Here is a 20,054-nt window from a genome sequence, read left to right on the forward strand (position 1 = left end):
TGTTATTGTGTCACACCTTTTACTATGACACAGAATGGAGCTCAGGTGCATCAGTTTTCCACTGACTAGCCCTGTGATGCTTCCGCAACCTGACTGGAGTCACCCCATGGTAAAATTCAGCTGACCGAAAATAAGTTGCAAGGGAACACACTTGTCCATATAAGAACTGACAGTACATGTCAGAGCGGAAAACAAGCAATGAAGCCAAGAGAATTGTCTGTAGACCTCCAAGACCAGATTGTGTCAAAGCACAGTTTTGGGGAAGGATACAAAAAATGTCTGGCTGAGTTGTAGACCCAGGAAAAAACCGTGGTATCCTTTATTTGGAAATAGAAGAAACACCAGGATCCTCCCTAGATCTGAGTGCTGGACCCAAATGAGTAACCAGGGACAAGGGCCTTGATTAGGGAGGTGACCAAGAATCTAATGCTCACTAAGGTGGAGCTCCAATGTTTCATTGTGGAGACATGAGAACCATTCAGTAGACCGACCATTGATATTGTCCTCCACCAATCAGGGCTTTATGATAGTGACCAGTTGAAGGAACCTATTCCTTTAAAGGCACGTCACAACAACATGTTAGAGGAGTAACAAAATTCCTTAAACTGATTGAACTAAATAACAACTTTGTGGTTAGTACAGAAAAACATGGCACTGCTCATCATCCGGCAACCACCATCTCCACTGTAAAATAAGGTAGTGACATCATTGTGCTGTGAGGATGTGGCAGGAACAGGGTGACCTGCCTGCACAGAGGGTAAGATGATAGCAGCCATATATAGAAATTTCAGAAAACCAGCTCCAGAGTGCTCCATGATCAGCCTAAGGTAACAAATCATCAAGGATATCAATCAAAGATAGGTGTCAGAAGCAGTCTATGAACCTCCCAGTCAGAATACAACAGGACATTTCTGGAAACACTTTAAAAATGAGAAAACTTTGCTCCTTTAACCCGACAGCTTAAGATGATCTGCAGAGAACAATGGGAGAAAATAGTCCAAAACAGGTATTCTAAGTTTGTTGACTGCAGCCAAAGGTGCTTCAATTAAGTTTTGAGCCGTGGGTGCGAATCTCTATGAACTCATGACTTTTACATTGTCAAAAACAAATGTTTTAAAACAGTAGTTCAACATGACTTCATCAACCTGTGCAAACTCTGCTGTCAGTTCAACAATGTTTTTTTTTTATACTTTAATATTGCATGGTTGATCTAATAATATGATTTATTTATGCTTTCTAATTTTACTTCATTGTTTTTTTTTGGGGCTGCACGGTGGCACAGTTGGTAGCACTGTTGCCTTGCAGCAAGAAGGTCCTGGGTTCAATTCCCAACCGGGGGTCTTTCCCACTATGGAATAAGTGGTAGAAAATGACTGACTGACTGTTTACTTTGGAAGTTTTAGGTTGGAGAAGTTAGCAGTATGAGCCCTCTGAGGTTGTGCTATAAACTGGAATTTTAGAGTGTATTAAATATTCAAATTACTTACTTTTACATCAAGCATAGTAGTTTGTATATCTAATCAATAAATTCTAACAAATGTACTGTTTTTTGGTAACAAATAGATTAGAATGAGCAAATGTATCTTAGTTGGAAATGAAATAATTCAGTTGATTAAGTACATTTAAAAACTTGGTTGGAATTTAACAAAACCTTTTTAGGTGTTTGCTGTTAAGACCACATGATTTCTACTCAGCAATATTGATTAAAATACTTTATTTGTTCTTCTGACAATTTTACAGTAATTCATATTATTACAGCCTCCACCAGTTAACATGTTGCTAATTTGAAAGAACAAAATATAGAAAATGTATTGTTAGTAGCTTGTATTGCTAACAGTAATTACCCTGGTCACTGAACATGCTAATTTCCAAATATCACAGGTTTTCAAATTTGGAATTGGAACATGGTTAAGCCGGGTTTTCACAGGTCCAACCTAAAAGGTAAATGAAATACACCATTATTAGCTACCAATGCTTGTTCCCCATGCCGATGGTTGCTCCAGATACATTATTTCATTGTTAATATTTATATACCAACATTTCTGCTGAGTACCACCAAAGACAGCCAACATGCCACCAGTAGTACTTGCATCACAGTTTGAAAATCATGGACCAAGTTATCCTCACTATTTTTCATCCTCAAAAAGCATTCAGATTTCCCGACACACAGATTAGCATTCCTGATCCAAGTCAGTCAGGCTTGATTTAATTAAGGATTTTTTTCCGGTTCAAAAGGGAAACATATCCTACAACCTACTGCATCCCCATAGATAAGTCTGAATGTGATGCTGTCTGATCTTCATCATTGCAAACTTTGTACTTACCAAGGCTATAGTCATCTTCCCTCTACGTATCAATATGACCACCGTGAAGACAGACAAGCACTTTGTACTTTGTAAGTACTTTGTTTTCTCTGACCGTGCTGTGTCTGATTGCTCTTTGCACTTGAAAACTGAAGACAAATCTTCAAGTATATATCAACTTGCCTTGCAAAAGTATTCCTACCCCTTCAACTTTTCCACCTGTGTCACATTACTAACTACAAATATCAATGTATTTTATTTGGATATTATGTGACAGACCAATGCAAAGTAGTGCGGATTTGTAAAGTGCAATAATTATGGTATACAGTTTTCGTGGGGTTTTTTTAAACTAAAAATTCCGAAAGTACATTTGTATTCAGCCCTTCAGATACTTTGCAGAACAACTGATCTCTGCAGTTACAGATGCAGGTCCTACTAGCTCTGCACTTCTAAACGTTGAAATTTCTGCCTATTCTTCCTTGCAAAATAGCTCAGCTTAATTCAGACTGAATGGAAAGTGCCTGTCAAAATCAGTTGTAAAGTTTTGCCCTAAATTCCTAATTGGATTTAGGTCTGTACTTTAATTGGTCTATTCTAACATGTGAATATGCTTTGGTCTAAAACACTCAATTACAGCTCAGACCGTATGTTTAGTGTTGCTGCCTGGGTGAAAGGTGAAGATCTGCCCCAGTCCCAATTCTTTTGGAACCATTAACAAGTTTTCCTCCAGGGCTGATAAAGAAAAGCACCCCCACAGCATGATGCCACCACCACCATGATTCACTGTGTAAATGATGCGTTCAGGTTAATATGCAGAGAGTTCTCTGCCATAAAGTTTTGCATGTGGCCTAAAAATTTTAATTGTGATTTCTATTTAATCATTGTGTGACTTCTATAGGCAATAGGTTCCACTGTATTTTATTTAGGGGTATCAGAGTAAAGAGGGATAAATAAATACACATCACACTTTTTGGATATTTGCTTGTGTGAAATTTTGAAAACTATTTAAAAATGTGAAAAAGTTCAGCGGGTATAAAGTATTTTACAGAGTGCTGTTACTCAGTAAGGCACCAAGATTTTAGTATTAAACATGGTTGCTTCTCTTGATGACTACAGTGTTTTTTCACTTTTCCTAGGATGCACAGTAAAACCCTACAGGTCATCCAATAGGCTGCACTTTCTCTAGGGTTTTATTCACCAGAAAGGGAACATGTCACTACCCTTCTCCTTGACATCCACAGGTTACCCATGGTTGTATAATGTCAAGTTTTCTGGCTCAGCAAACCCTAATCTCTCTGAACCCCAGCCAGTCTGGCTTACATTTCTTTTGGATCCTTTAAAAGCACAGGTGTGCTACTTTTGAGTATTTAGAAAAACAATCCAGTCACGGAACACCTTGCTCCCTAAACATCTCTATCACACTCTTACGTTACATTTCCTCAAGTGTCCTGCTTGGAGGCTGTCCTATAAAAAGACTACATAAGTCCAGACAGTAGTTTTACGGGTATATTGGTTTTAAATGTTGGATTTAGGGGTGGGTTGCACACAGCAGTGAGTAAACAGAACCATCTGGCAAATACGTAGAAAGCAGCCACTGAATGAACTCAATGCAAAGTCATGTGTGGATACTTTGGAAGAGTACAACAGAGAAATACGTGCTTATGTGATGTTTGTATATCTAAAAAAACATTTTATGGGTCAAGTAAAAGCAGATATCTGCCTGCAGTGAAATGTAGCATGGATGCATTGATCAGTAAAATTCCCGTTGAAGTGTAACATGATCTGTGTGAAACAGGTGATCCGTACACATTTAGATAACAACGTGAGCACGGTTCTGAAACGTGAAAACAATCCCATATGTGGGTTTACAAATGCATTCATTACTAACCTCGAATCCAGCTGTGTGCATGTGTTCAGACTACTTGGTGTTTGCACTGCATTAACCCCCTAAATTACATAGACGTTTGGATTTCTAATTAGTAAACCCTGTAATACAGACACAGCTGAAGACCTTGAGAGCATTGTGAGCTGATTTTACTGTTCATCTTTAGTTACTGTATGTAGCAGCTGCTGTTCACATGCCAAATTAATCTTACCCCTAAACTTTATTAGATTCTGTCATGTTACAACTACAGACTTTAATATAATTGATTGGGATTTTATATAATAGACCAACATAACATTGTGGATATGTTGACATGTGTTCAGCCCCCTTTAATGTGAAACACTAAATAAAATCCATAAGCTTCCAAAACAAATAAGTATTTTTTAACCTACTGACAAAACATTTCAGAAAAAGTAATATTCCTTACACTTTTAGAGTCATTATTGTAGAAATGTTATTTTTTCAATTTTAAAACTCTGCTTAAATCTTTAGCATTTTTGACCAAAGTTATTAAGAGTCACAGCAGAGGTTCTAAAGAATCACATGCCACTACAGTGCCGCACAGTGCAGCCCCCTGACCTAACAGTCAGGCCAGGCAAGGAGAACATTAATTTAGAGAAGCAGATAAGAGGTCTGTTGTAACTCTGGAAGAGCTGCAGAGATCCACAGCTCAGGCTAGAGTATTAGTTAACAGGACAGCTATTAGTTTTAATCTCCACAAATCTGACCTTCAACAAGAAGTGGCAAGAAAAAAAGTCATGAAAGACAAAAGGACAAAAGGTATAATTAAAGTTCAGCACAAGCCATGTAGAAGACACAGGAAACATTTATAAGGTTTCACATAAAATCCTGATAAAATACATTTAAGTTTGTGATCATAATGTGGCAAAAAGTGAAAAAGGTTCAGGAGGTAGGAATAGTTTTGCAGGGCACTGTTGTGGGTGGATTAGCTGAAAAAGTCAATGTTTCTGAATAATAATTCCAAACTTTCATCTGTCTGTTCTTCCTAGAGTTCTCTTTCAGGATTTTAATTATTTGAGGAAAAGAGAACTTCAAACCTGATGTAATAATGGGACAGTGGCAGATTCATGTCCTGGCAAACCCCCAGGTGCTCCGGGTCGAGCACCTGACACTCGGGTGACTGCAGGTACTGAGCGAATCCATCCAAGCCAAGCAGTCCCCTCTCTCTGCCGTGGGCTGAGGGCTCGTAGCGCTTCAGGAGCTCCCAGCAGCCCTCGGTTGTAGCCAAAGACAATCCTTGCTCCGTCTCTAAGAAGAGGCGGAGGTCCTGAGGGTCCAGGCACTCACGGTCCTGGGACAGTTGAACCAGCAGGAAATAAACGTCAGGTCGGGTGCAAAGCTCACAGTAGGCCTCCTGAAATTCCTCCCGTGTCACATGGGAGGTGAGCTTCTCCTTGCTGCGCTGGATCTCCTTAAATCGTAGGCGGACCTGTGGAAAGCAAAGACAAACTGGATGACAGATAGGAAACTATGATTCGAGGTGGATGGTTAATTAAATGTAAGCAACAGAATACTCATTTATATGACTGCTGAGCCAAACCTGTGCCTTACTTGTTCAAAACAATGAATGAGGTTTCAGCCAACTTTCGGTTTTCAATAAGGACCATCCAAAAATATATCCTGCATGAATAACTTGTTGATTTTCTTTTATTTTCATTTGCCAGCAAAATAACATCATCATCTGGTAATGTAACCCACCCCCCCATCTAAAACCGCTTTCTCCACCAAGCATAAACAGTTTGCTGTACTTTTGATTCAGCATGTAGGCTGCATGTAGACTACATCGGTACCCAGGTGCTTTGTTAGACCTGTCTTCGGGACCCCTGGGGCTGAAGCTCCAGATGTTTTCAGAACAGCTCCTAATCTCACGAAAAAAGACATTTAGGAGTTTATGTCTGTTCAAACGATGCATTAAGCCCCAAAATGACAAACTTTACATTTTTATTTAAAAACAATCAGATTTGTTTGTATTGTGTTCCATATAATCACTGCCCGCTGTACCCAACCTGACAATGGGCCTAAAGGAAAAGAAGACAAAAAGTGGTTATTTGCGCACACATGGAACTTTGACTGCGCAACTACATGCACAGGCTCAGGCGGACTGGCAATTTGTCCATTCTGGAGAAATCCAGAACGGCTGTTCGGTCCAGGAGCGTCGGCCTACCTCATTAATTACCCAAAAAGTTACACTAAGGGCATCAAACAGGACTACAATAGGGGAAACGACTGATTTCAGAGCAGCCGCAGAGCCAACCAGAGAGCGGGAGCCTGGTGGGTGTGTTTGTCCAGTAACCAGTTGGAACCAGAGTGGCTTAACCCAAGCTGAAGTTAGCGTTAAATCTGGCACTAATCACTGATTCACCCAGCAAGACATGAGGTGGAGGTTCACTAATGAGCATCATCAGGGTCATGATGAGAGACTTTAACCTGATCTACAGGTGATATTAAATGACCTGGCAGTGATAGAAAACAGTAGGAACCCTCTCTGTGAGCTTCTAGCTGGATCTGCATCATGATGTGAAAAATATCTGATCCTTTACCTTAGTCAAAATAAAAGCATTTAATCTCAAAGTTACTAAACACATTAAAAGGTCCTTCAGATCACCACATTGCATCTCATGGCTGCAGCTGGTCCTTTAGTCCAGTTCTACGTATAGACAGAAACAGGTGTTGCTCAAAAGAAACAAGAAAACATCTCCTGGTGCCAAAAGTAAGCCTCCCTCTTCTCCTTCATGTCTTCTGATCCTAAATATACAGCTCTGGGTTGTTTAAAGGTGCAGAAATAATGAGAAATAAATCATAGTTAATCACAGATGGATCATTAATTTGTTAACCATTTTATTTTTTGAATAATACATGTAATATGTAGTATTACATAAACTAAACTCATTAAACAAGGAAATTGTTTTACTCAATGTAATACATACATACCACTTTATGTATTCATTTATTAATAACTAATATTAGTACTGATAACAGGACAAAAGACAAGAGTCCAAGAAAGGTCCTGGGTGAGTCTCCACATCCTATTTTAAACACCTTTTTCTCAACAGAAAATGTTTAATAGTAAAGTATGAAACTAATGGCTCACATGCTCAGTGGAGAACAACAGACTAAGTGGAATGAAGGGATGGAAAGATGGCAGTAAACAGGTTCATGACAGAAGGAACATATTTTAATGAAATGTTGGGATAGCTCACAGCATAATTAAAATAAATAAATGTGTTTTAGGGTCCATTAAAATATAAGAAAATCAATTTTATACCAACTTTCTTTTTAGAAATATAAGAAATTATGACATTGGAGTCTCAGGGGTGTGAGAGAGAGTGAAAGTAAAATTTTAAAAAGTCATGTACATAGATGAGAAAATAAGCACAATTATTTGAGCTACAGTAAACAGTTTCTCTGACTTTATAAACAACTTTAGTTCGATGGACTGAGCAGAAAGTTTTTTCTAAATGTGTCATTATCTGCTTCAGCAAATGTTTTGTTCATCAGTTGTAAACTGTTTCTCTTCATCCTTCACTTAAACTACTAACAAAAAATTAAACCAAGTCAAATTATTGTGAAGCTTTTTTGTTTGATTCATAATAATTTACATTCAGTGAAAACCCAGCCAAGGCAGAGAGCTGGTACAGCATGTCTTGTGTTACTTTAAGTGACTTATAAACTGGGCTGCCATCTGATGAAAATTAAACTATTTAGTGCCTGGGCTAAAGGCCCAAATGGTTCAAACCCTAAAAACACCCCCGGTGGTTCCTCTGTTTTATAAGTTAATTTATTCCAAGATGAAGTTCTTAACTGGAATTATTCATATGTGGAATCCATTCTCCTCATTGAAATTAACTGAAATACAATTAATCCACTCCAGACCCCCGAAACAATACAATGCAGCATTCATGAATATGAAGGTGCTCTAAAAATGTTAAATATTTGGTTCTGCTTTACTGATGTGGAACAGAAAAACTGCAGAGTAAATACAAAGGAAAGTAAAATCACATTAAAAGCATTTGAATGAATTTCTAAAACAGGTACATGAAATTAGTCCTTTTACAAAAGTAAATGATTCATTAAATAAACAACCAGGTTGAGAGCTTAACCCTCAACGCTAGGCCCAAAGTTACGCCCTTGGCTGCCGATGATATGAAAAGGCAGTGATCTTGAAAGAAGGGGCCGCATCGAACCACAAATGGACCACCAGGCTAAAGCATTTTTAGTGATTTGGGGGTCACAACCAAATTCAAATCGTTGGTATTGGGAAAAAGGGAAAAAGATATTGTGATAAGACTTTTTTAGAACACCCCTAATCTAGAAAAATTTAAAACACTACTCATGCTTCCAATCCAAAGAAGTGCTCATTGCTCAGAACACATTCAAAAATAATTAAACCATGGATAATTTTTCCAGTGCCTCCTGCTTGGCCCAGATCAGGTTGTAGAGATGACAGCACTTGAATGGAAACTCAGACAGACCCTTCCAATCTCCCCAACTCACCCTGTCCTTAAGGAAGCTCACTTTAACTGCTGATATCTGAGATCCTGTTCTATTGGTCCTTATCAATATCTTATGACTATAGATGAGGTTTCAAACGTAATTCAAGAACTTCGCATTTCCTTCTTTACCTCAGCAGACTGGAGCAAAAAGGCTCATTACAGCAAATTAAGTCCTGATGTTTCAATCCAGTTTATCCTGCCACCCCTGGTAAGCAAGACCCCAAAATGCCTGAACTACTCTGCATGAGCCACAGTCTCACTGCAACACTTTAGAAGAATTCTACATTTGTTCCAGTTGAGATCCATGGCTTCACTCTTTGATGAGATGATTCTCATCGTAATTGTTTCACATTCAGCTTTGGCAAAATTATAGATTAGAGAAATTACTTCTGCTTCCTTTTCAAAATTCAGACCCAAAGGGTAAACCCGTTTTAAAAAACTGTGACATCATTTTACGGATGAAAAATGAACTTACGTAGAGCAAATTCAGAAAACATGTAGGATTTTAACTGGTGTCTTACCTTGGCCTCCTTGATGCCAGGGCACAGTTTGCAGACTGTGGCGACCGCCACATCCTCTGATACAATCCCATAGCCATCTTCATCAACCTGTGCAAACTCTGCTGTCAGCCATTCGCTCCTCATCTTGCTTCCCAAGCTGCCTTCCACCGCTAAACTGCCTCCATCACTCGGCCCTCCTCCTACTCCTCCAGCCCCTCCAATGAATGAAGGATGGGCAAGAAGGTACCGCAAGCCTGTCACCCAGATGTTGGCAACATCAGCCGACAATGCCACCAGGTCTAGAGACTGCAGACAGCGGTGGAAAAAGGGGACTGTTAAAAAAATGTGATGTTTTTGCTGCATTGCTGCATTTTCTATAAGGTGGGCCTGTTACCTGGTACTCATCACCATGTATGATGGAGAAGGCTGCTTCCTCAGCCAGGTGTTCAAGCAGAGGACCATTATGAAGAAAAGTCTCTGTACTCTTCCCAGTGCGGACCTCTCTAATGCTGGAGACGTCCAGTCTAGCCCTGTCTGCATCCTTCTTGGATGGCTCCCAGCGAAGGCAGCTCAGGTCTGCGTCCAAGGTGTAGAAACGACAGTACACCCTGGAGTTGGGTCGAATCTTCTTCAGCTCACACCCACCTTGCATGAAAGCTAAGCAGTCAGCTGCACTGCTTACCTGTGACAAAAAGTCAGGCACAACTTGGACTAAGAGTCAAAGTAGAAACATGTGCTACTTCAGCTTAGTAAGGATTCTGGATTGCTAAAGCAAATACGAAGAAGTTGCTTAAAAGATATATTGAGGCTTCTCAAAAATCTAATGCGGATTATTTTTTTTGTTCGAATAAAACATGTTCAACATTGTAAAATAATTTATTGGGAAGCCAACAGCTTGCTTGCGCTTCTGCCGGAAAGAATGGCCTTCATCAGCTCTTTAGTTGAATGATGACAGCCTTAGTGGTCTACACAAACTTGTAATGGACTTATTGAATCCAGAGCTTTGAACACTTTAAAGGACATCTTCCTTCATTTTCATATCCTGGCAGTCTTTGTCAAAATTTGGCATTGTTACATATATCATTACCTTATCTTTTGAAAAGCTTTAAACTAAAAGCTTGCATTTGTATAATTTAAATAGGTATTTGATGTCCAAGCAAAACATGGCTTAGCATTTGTGGAGAAACCTTTATTGGCAAGCACAGGGGTAAGACGTTTCTTGTAATTCCTCAATAGGTTTGCAAACTTCCTCATCCTTTTTAAGTGTTTCAGCTTATACAAGAAGGTTCATGTACAAGGCCCAATTCAATGGCCATGTACTGTTAGTGAAATCATCCTGCATCCCTAAGAAAAAATGTTTTTAGATTTTTTCGACTACCAAATAAGGACAAAAACTCTTATCACCTTTTCACAGAGTTTTTGTAGCCAATTACAGGATTGTACAGATAGAGTGAACAGCACTAGGCTGGTTTAAATCCTATTTGTCTAACAGATTCCAGTTTGTTCATGTAAATGATAAACCATCCTCAAACTCCAGGGTTAATTGTGGAGTACCACAGGGGTCAGTGCTTAGTTAATTTTATTTTGTACTATTTATATGCTTCCAATATAGGTAAAATTATCAGGCAGCATGGGATAAATTTCCATGATACTTAACTTTATTTATCCATAAACCCTGATGAGCCCAACCATTTAAATGTCTTGAAGACATAAAATTCAAGATGACCTAAATTTTCTGCTTCTAAATTTGGACAAGACAGATCTTTGTGAAAAAGGAAAACTGCTTGTCTAATTAACCTGGACGGCATTAAATTGGCCTCCAGTAATAAAGTAAAAAACCTTGGTGTTATTTTTGACCAGGACATGCCATTTAAATCCCATATTAAACAGGTTTCTAGGATTTCCTTCTTTCACCTCCGGAACATTGCCAAAATTAGAAATATCCTGTCCAGGAGTGACTCCATGCATTTGTTACTTCAAGGCTGGACTATTGTAATTCTTTACAATCAGGATGTCCACAAAATGCAATTAAAAGCCTTCAGCTGATCCAAAATGCTGCAGCAATAGTTCTGATGAAAATTAAAAAGATAGATAATTTTTCTCCTATTTTAGCTTCCCTTCATTTGCCCGCTGTTAAATCCAGAATAGAATTTAAAATTCTCCTTCTCACATATACAGGTCCTTCTCAAAATATTAGCATATTGTGATAAAGTTCATTATTTTCCATAATGTCATGATGAAAATTTAACATTCATATATTTTAGATTCATTGCACACTAACTGAAATATTTCAGGTCTTTTATTGTCTTAATATGGATGATTTTGGCATACAGCTCATGAAAACCCAAAATTCCTATCTCACAAAATTAGCATATCATTAAAAGGGTCTCTAAACGAGCTATGAACCTAATCATCTGAATCAACGAGTTAACTCTAAACACCTGCAAAAGATTCCTGAGGCCTTTAAAACTCCCAGCCTGGTTCATCACTCAAAACCCCAATCATGGGTAAGACTGCCGACCTGACTGCTGTCCAGAAGGCCACTATTGACACCCTCAAGCAAGAGGGTAAGACACATAAAGACATTTCTGAACGAATAGGCTGTTCCCAGAGTGCTGTATCAAGGTACCTCAGTGGGAAGTCTGTGGGAAGGAAAAAGTGTGGCAGAAAACGCTGCACAACGAGAAGAGGTGACCGGACCCTGAGGAAGATTGTGGAGAAGGGCCGATTCCAGACCTTGGGGGACCTGCGGAAGCAGTGGACTGAGTCTGGAGTGGAAACATCCAGAGTCACCGTGCACAGGCGTGTGCAGGAAATGGGCTACAGGTGCCGCATTCCCCAGGTCAAGCCACTTTTGAACCAGAAACAGCGGCAGAAGCGCCTGACCTGGGCTACAGAGAAGCAGCACTGGACTGTTGCTCAGTGGTCCAAAGTACTGTTTTCGGATGAAAGCAAATTCTGCATGTCATTTGGAAATCAAGGTGCCAGAGTCTGGAGGAAGACTGGGGAGAAGGAAATGCCAAAATACCAGAAGTCCAGTGTCAAGTACCCACAGTCAGTGATGGTCTGGGGTGCCGTGTCAGCTGCTGGTGTTGGTCCACTGTGTTTTATCAAGGGCAGGGTCAATGCAGCTAGCTATCAGGAGATTTTGGAGCACTTCATGCTTCCATCTGCTGAAAAGATTTATGGAGATGAAGATTTAATTTTTCAGCACGACCTGGCACCTGCTCACAGTGCCAAAACCACTGGTAAATGGTTTACTGACCATGGTATCACTGTGCTCACTTGGCCTGCCAACTCTCCTGACCTGAACCCCATAGAGAATCTGTGGGATATTGTGAAGAGAACATTGAGAGACTCAAGACCCAACACTCTGGATGAGCTAAAGGCCGCTATCGAAGCATCCTGGGCCTCCATAAGACCTCAGCAGTGCCACAGGCTGATTGCCTCCATGCCACGCCGCATTGAAGCAGTCATTTCTGCAAAAGGATTCCCGACCAAGTATTGAGTGCATAACTGTACATGATTATTTGAAGGTTGACGTTTTTTGTATTAAAAACACTTTTCTTTTATTGGTCGGATGAAATATGCTAATTTTGTGAGACAGGAATTTTGGGTTTTCATGAGCTGTATGCCAAAATCATCCGTATTAAGACAATAAAATACCTGAAATATTTCAGTTAGTGTGCAATGAATCTGAAATATATGAATGTTAAATTTTCATCATTACATTATGGAAAATAATGAACTTTATCACAATATGCTAATATTTTGAGAAGGACCTGTAAACCCTTAATGATCTAGCTCCATCATACATCAGAGATCTGATGGTTCCATATGTTCCTAATAGAGCACTTTGTTCTCAGACTGCAAGTTTACTGGTGATTCCTAGAGTCTCTAGAAGTAGAATGGGAGGCAGATTTAGTTATCAGGCTCCTCTCCTGTGGAAGCAGCTCCCAGTTTTAGTCCATGAGGCAGACACCCTGTCTACTTTTAAGGCTAGGCTTAAAACTTTCCTTTTTGATAAAGCTTATAGTTAGAGTGGCTTAGGTTATCCTGAGCTATCTCTGTAGTTATGCTGCTATAGGCTTAGGCTGCTGGAGGACATAATGACCACTTTTTCTCTCCCTGCTACATTCTCATACTACTCTCCAATTTTGCGTTATTTGCTGTTATTTCAGCTTTTAACTATATGTTCTCTCTCTGTTTTTTCTCTTTCTAGAAGCTACATGCTAGATTGAAAAGCTTTTACCAATATGAATAATAAACTGAATCCAACTGCACTGTTTGATAATAGGGATCAATTGGAATGCATGTACTCGACTTAGAATCTGTATGATTTGATTGAACCAACTTTGTAAAGTGCCTTGGCACCATATAAATAAACTATTCAATTCAATTCAAATTCAAAAATACTTTATTAATCCCAAAGGGAAATTAAATGTTGTTGTAGCTCATTATTTAGGTTTCTTCAAAGAGCCGTTGTAGATGCTGATGGCTATGAGCAGGAAGGATCTCCTGTAGCGCTCTGTCTTACAGCACATCTGAAGAAGCCGCTGACTGAAGACACTGTTGTTGTAGGACAGTCTCAGGAAGAAGATGCTCAGCGTTCTCCATAATGTTCTTCATTTTATGAAGAAAATAAAACTGAAATAAACTGAATCTCCTATCTTTATACACATTAGCAGATAAGATCAAGAGTATCTGTAATCTCCTGATTGACAGATTAATTTTAATTTTTAAACCACCTGGACAAACGACCGAAGAATGGGTGTCAAAGTTCAAGCTGGGTTGTAGGGGATCAATTTGTACATTGTCAGTGTTTGTGGGCATACCGGTCTCTAACTGGTATGCTCCAACCCTACAGTACAGCTCAGTGCCCTGTTATCTGTAGATGTACTCAAAAAACACTAGGTCCTGGTGAGTCTTCAGTGGTCCGTATAGGGAACTAATTGAGTTTTATGCCACTGACTGGGAGAAATACCCTTAACTTCAACATGGACAAGACGAAAAGCAGAACAGTTTCTGGACAGGACAGGACAGGAGTTAAGCACCAATTTTCCAAGAAACTAGTTCAAGTATTAGACTGGTTAGCCTCCACATCAGTTCTTGGTGTTTCCACTGCCGCAATCTCAGGCTCTGATAAACTGGCTCCTTCTCAGCACCAGCACTGAGCTGGGCCAGAAGAAAGAACGGATTTCGTGTCAGGAGCTAGAGGAGCTAGTGTTTACATAGTTTATTTTGACATCTCCAGTCACTGAGTTTAAGTGGGTCAAAGCGGCACATTAAGGATCGCTAAGCAAACCTTTTCCTCTGAATCCAAAAACACTTTTTCCAACTCAGTTGGCAAACACTGGTTTTTAATACATCCTGTTCCAAATATTGTGTTTAACTAAAATTTTCCAGCGACTCCCATTAGTATTAAGAAGTGTTCATAGACACGGCTTGTTGTTTAACTACAAAAATCATAGTCTTTGCCACAGTGGCAAAGACTGTGGCAAACCTAACCCTGTGTTAAAGGTGTAATCCTCCATAAAAACACAGAATAAATCAGGGGCAGGATCAACCATTAACAGAGACAGACGTGGCTCTTACTTGACTCTAAGGTTGTGGAAAATATAAACGACCAGTTAAGAACCAGCTCCAACACCAGCACTGGTTACATACTAGACTCTCTTTGATGAAAAAACCTTAAAAGTAGTGATGGGCAACAGTAAAAATTGAATTCCTTTTAATAACACAAAGAACAGTCTATACGTTTTGAAGAAGCTCAGATCTTTCAGTATTTAGTCCAGATTGTTTTATATCTTCCATAAAATAAGGTGGAAAGTTTTATTTTTTCACTCAAAGAAATAAAACAAGCTGGCAAGATGTGTTTGGGACTGCCCTGCAAACTGAAAGTCATAAAAAGACTGCTGCACAGGCTGCTCCATATAATGGATAATACCACACACCCTCTGCATATCATATAAACAGAGTGACTTTAATCGGGGACTCATTTTTCTCCAGCTTCCCTGCAATATGGCCTGCTGCTGCAGGGGATCCATCACAATAAACCTGTTGGGACCCAGTCATGAGTTACAACATTAAAGGCCAGTAAGAACTTTTCTGGAACTTTCAAAATAACTCTCATTAACCTACTTCCAGCACAGGTAGGAACAGTAACAAGAGGGGGAACAGTGGACTTCCCGTGACATCACTGTTTGAATAAAGCCCAGCGTTCCAACAAACAGACCTTTTCCAAAAAGGTCCCCAGCGGAGCTGGAAGGAGAGACCGCGCGCTAATGTCTCTTGCTGGCAAGCAGACACAACTCTTTAAATTGGATCCAGAGTGACTACGATCACATGCAACAAAGTTAATTAATGATTTGCAGTTCAAGTATCCGGCATTCAGTCATATAAAGGGTGTAATGAGACAAGCGTGACTTGGCTTTTCTTCTGAAGCCTCCAGAAGCAGCGCTAATTGAAGCAGATTTCCCCCACGGCATGGAAAAGAAGGCCAGGACTGCACTGCATGCCTTCCTGCATGTACGTCCAAATAGCGAGAGGTACCCCGCCGCATCGCGGCCACTCAAGGAGCCAAACGTGCCTTTGTCGTACGGATCGGCCGGACCAGCTAAAAGCCGTTCTCCACAACTACGGAAGTTAGCTCCAAGCTAACCCTTTGTTTACCCACACGTGGATGTTTTCCTCAACGCCCAGGACAACTTATCTTCTGTACGGTTCACGTAAGAGGTAGTGTTTGGGCAGAGAAGATTAGTTTAGAGTTAAATAATCTAAATGTTTGTTTAATGATGTTTGCTTTTGTTTGTGTAGAAAAACTCAGCTGCAGTAACTGCTAGCAGACTAGCACTCAGCTAAGGATGTGTTCTGTGTTGTGTTTTAAAGTTAAGACAAACTTTATTTAAAGGGTGGTTTTTAAACACAGAAGATCGTACATAACATGCTGTCCACACTCATGCATTTCAACCCCTTTATTAGTGGTATTTTAAAGGTATGTGTTTAATTCTGGTAACCAGGTATTAACTTCTTTGTTAGATCCAACCACTAACAGCTAAGAACACGTTTACGCCCATTTTGAGTCAGCTGAAGATCATTTACCCAGAAAGGTTGTTAGTTTCCAATCTAGGAAATAATATTGCCCTAAATATTATTTTACTGAACGTGATAACTAATTAAACACCATTAAGACCCATTTATCCAGAAAGGTTTGGTTCTTATTCAAAATGATATTTCTTTAAATATTAGTTTAATAAATAAAGGCAGCTAATTAAGCACCATTGATAATTGGTCATCCAGAAGGTTGGTTTCATTCAGCAAATCATTATTTAAAAATGTCAGTCAGTCAGTCATTTTCTACCGCTTATTCCATAGTGGGTCGTGGGGGAGCTGGTGCCTATCTCCAGCAGTCTATGGGCAAGAGGCAGGGTACACCCTGGACAGATCTATTTAAAAATGTATTTTATTAAAATGTTTTATCTGATCTTGCATTGTGAATAGTTGTTTGAAGGTATACCAGATATTGCCTAAGTTGGTTCCAAGACTAACTTAACTTCATTTCCAGATTCTTCTAGATAATCCTTGGTTCTCAAACATAAACATTGCATGGTAATGTTGCATCACTCTTTCGGTCATGGTTTTCAACCATCTTTGATCAACTTGTTTATATTGTACATAGCCCATTAGTCTTCGTTATTCTTTCATTCTGCTTGGTAGATTAGTTGGATTGTTTTAGCATAGTAAAGAGTTTGTTGATTGAAATATGTTTGACTTTGAATTGACTTATTTTTGTTAATAAATTCTTGTATTTTAAGAAATTGTGTGAATTCATTCTGTGTGCGTGCAGAGTTGTGCTGTTCAATAATGTCAGAGCTTGGCTCATCCCTTTCAATTTTGTCCTAATACCATCGCCTTACTGGGCTGGTATTCACAGGACAACCCTTAACAGACCAAATTATTAGTCAGTCATTTTCTACCGCTTATTCCATAGTGGGTCGTGGGGGAGCTGGTGCCTATCTCCAGCAGTCTATGGGCAGGAGGCAGGGTACACCCTGGACAAGTTGCCAGTCCATCGCAGGGCAACACACAAACAACCAAGCACACACTCATTCATACACCTAAGGGCAATTTAGAGTGACCAATTAACCTAACAGGCATGTCTTTGGACTGTGGGAGGAAGCTGGAGTACCCGGTGAGAACCCACGCATGCACGGGGAGAACATGCAAACTCCATGCAGAAAGACCCCCGGCCGGCAATCGAACCCAGGACCTTCTTCCTTCAAGGCAACAGTGCTACCAACTGCGCCACCGTGCACCGTGCAAATTATTATTCAATAAAATATTAAAGTATTAATATTAAATAATATATTCATAATCACAACAAACCTTATAAAGTGATATTTTTGTGTCACCACAGGGGAGCTGCCTTAGGATAAAATGTATGATATTAAGGTCTCCTTATCTTCAACCTTTTTATGTTTTTACATTTTACTTTTTCTTTTACTCTTTACAGCTATTTATTTCCAGGTAGATTCCCCACACTTATTACAGTACCTCTACATTTAAAATTTTTCATTAAATTCCTGTGCCTTCTCATTTCTGTGAATGCCCATGTGGGTAAGATCACATACCCAAATACAGAATGCTCCAAATAAACTGGGAGCATCCTTTTCATTCTACGTTTTCAGCAGAACAGCTGTGGTCAGAAGTTTTCCTGCAAACATCATACAGATTTCAAGTTGGGTACATAAAGTCCAATTAATCCTACCTATCCAACAGTGCAGTCAGATTCAGTTTATTATTCAAATTGGTTAAAAAGTTTTTCTATCTAAGGAAACCCAGCAGATTGCATCAAGTCAGTGACTTGCACCATTCACTCCTCCTGGATGAGCATGTACAGGTCCTTCTCAAAATATTAGCATATTGTGATAAAGTTCATTATTTTCCATAATGTCATGATGAAAATTTAACATTCTTATATTTTAGATTCATTGCACACTAACTGAAATATGTCAGGTCTTTTATTGTCTTAATACGGATGATTTTGGCATACAGCTCATGAAAACCCAAAATTCCTATCTCACAAAATTAGCATATTTCATCCAACCAATAAAAGAAAAGTGTTTTTAATACAAAAAACGTCAACCTTCAAATAATCATGTACAGTTATGCACTCAATACTTGGTCGGGAATCCTTTTGCAGAAATGACTGCTTCAATGCGGCGTGGCATGGTGGCAATCAGCCTGTGGCACTGCTGAGGTCTTATGGAGGCCCAGGATGCTTCGATAGCGGCCTTTAGCTCATCCAGAGTGTTGGGTCTTGAGTCTCTCAACGTTCTCTTCACAATATCCCACAGATTCTCTATGGGGTTCAGGTCAGGAGAGTTGGCAGGCCAATTGACATGCAGAATTTGCTTTCATCCGAAAAAAGTACTTTGGACCACTGAGCAACAGTCCAGTGCTGCTTCTCTGTAGCCCAGGTCAGGCGCTTCTGCCGCTGTTTCTGGTTCAAAAGTGGCTTGACCTGGGGAATGCAGCACCTGTAGCCCATTTCCTGCACACGCCTGTGCACGGTGGCTCTGGATGTTTCTACTCCAGACTCAGTCCACTGCTTCCGCAGGTCCCCCAAGGTCTGGAATCGGCCCTTCTCCACAATCTTCCTCAGGGTCCGGTCACCTCTTCTCGTTGTGCAGCGTTTTCTGAAACACTTTTTCCTTCCCACAGACTTCCCACTGAGGTGCCTTGATACAGCACTCTGGGAACAGCCTATTCGTTCAGAAATTTCTTTCTGTGTCTTACCCTCTTGCTTGAGGGTGTCAATAGTGGCCTTCTGGACAGCAGTCAGGTCGGCAGTCTTACCCATGATTGGGGTTTTGAGTGATGAACCAGGCTGGGAGTTTTAAAGGCCTCAGGAATCTTTTGCAGGTGTTTAGAGTTAACTCGTTGATTCAGATGATTAGGTTCATAGCTCGTTTAGAGACCCTTTTAATGATATGCTAATTTTGTGAGATAGGAATTTCGGGTTTTCATGAGCTGTATGCCAAAATCATCCATATTAAGACAATAAAAGACCTGAAATATTTCAGTTAGTGTGCAATGAATCTAAAATATATGAATGTTAAATTTTCATCATGACATTATGGAAAATAATGAACTTTATCACAATATGCTAATATTTTGAGAAGGACCTGTAGGAGAAAGACAGCTAAGAAGGTGTCTGTTAGGTTAATTGGTCTCTCTAAATTGCCCTTACGTGTGCGTGTGTGTATTATATCAGGTCCTGTGTGTTGCACTACAATGGACCTCTTTAGGAGATAACCTGCCTCTCGCTCATTAACCAGTGGAGACAGGCACCACCCCTCCCGGGCAACCCTGCAACGATAAGCAGGTGTACATTATAGAAGGGTGTTTGACAGCACTTGTTAGATAAACAAAAGTCAGAAATATGAATAAGTAGAAGGGATTCAGTAAAGCTCTAAGTAGAACAATTGTAGCATTTCCATAGCTTGGATGTAAGTTATTCGGATGTGTCATCATTTTGACGAGGTCTGGAAGAAGGTCCAAACAGTCCCCATTTGTTGAAAGGAAACTGGTTAGGATGTTCAGGAAAAACCAAGGCTTAAGCCTGTCATGAACTGTAATCTGCTGAAACACCAGTGTTACTATCCACAGTCAAGCCAGTTTAACATGGTCATGAAGTCAAGACCTGAACCGTTATTCTAAACACACAACACTGTTTTAGAGCAGATAAAGCTAACGCCAATAATCAACCTATTAAGATAAACTCCATCAATTCTGCTAGGCAGAATGGTCAAATATTCAGCCAGAATTAATTCAGAAACAGGTTGATGGA

General features: G+C 39.8%; 1 protein-coding gene across 1 annotated transcript in view; it reads right to left on the reverse strand.

Moving 5' to 3' along the window:
• The window catches only part of plcl1 (phospholipase C like 1), a 152,990-nt gene that overhangs the window by 36,155 nt on the left and 96,781 nt on the right, over nucleotides 1-20,054 (reverse strand). Inside the window, exons 3-5 of the mRNA XM_047371494.1 lie at nucleotides 9,597-9,884; nucleotides 9,224-9,508; nucleotides 5,247-5,638 (exon numbers count right to left, since the gene is read on the reverse strand). Of these exons, the coding sequence (XP_047227450.1) occupies nucleotides 5,247-5,638; nucleotides 9,224-9,508; nucleotides 9,597-9,884 (965 nt within the window). The remainder of the gene's footprint in view (nucleotides 1-5,246; nucleotides 5,639-9,223; nucleotides 9,509-9,596; nucleotides 9,885-20,054) is intronic.

This window comes from Girardinichthys multiradiatus, chromosome 7 (genome assembly GCF_021462225.1).
Source record: "Girardinichthys multiradiatus isolate DD_20200921_A chromosome 7, DD_fGirMul_XY1, whole genome shotgun sequence".
Taxonomy (NCBI): domain Eukaryota; kingdom Metazoa; phylum Chordata; class Actinopteri; order Cyprinodontiformes; family Goodeidae; genus Girardinichthys; species Girardinichthys multiradiatus.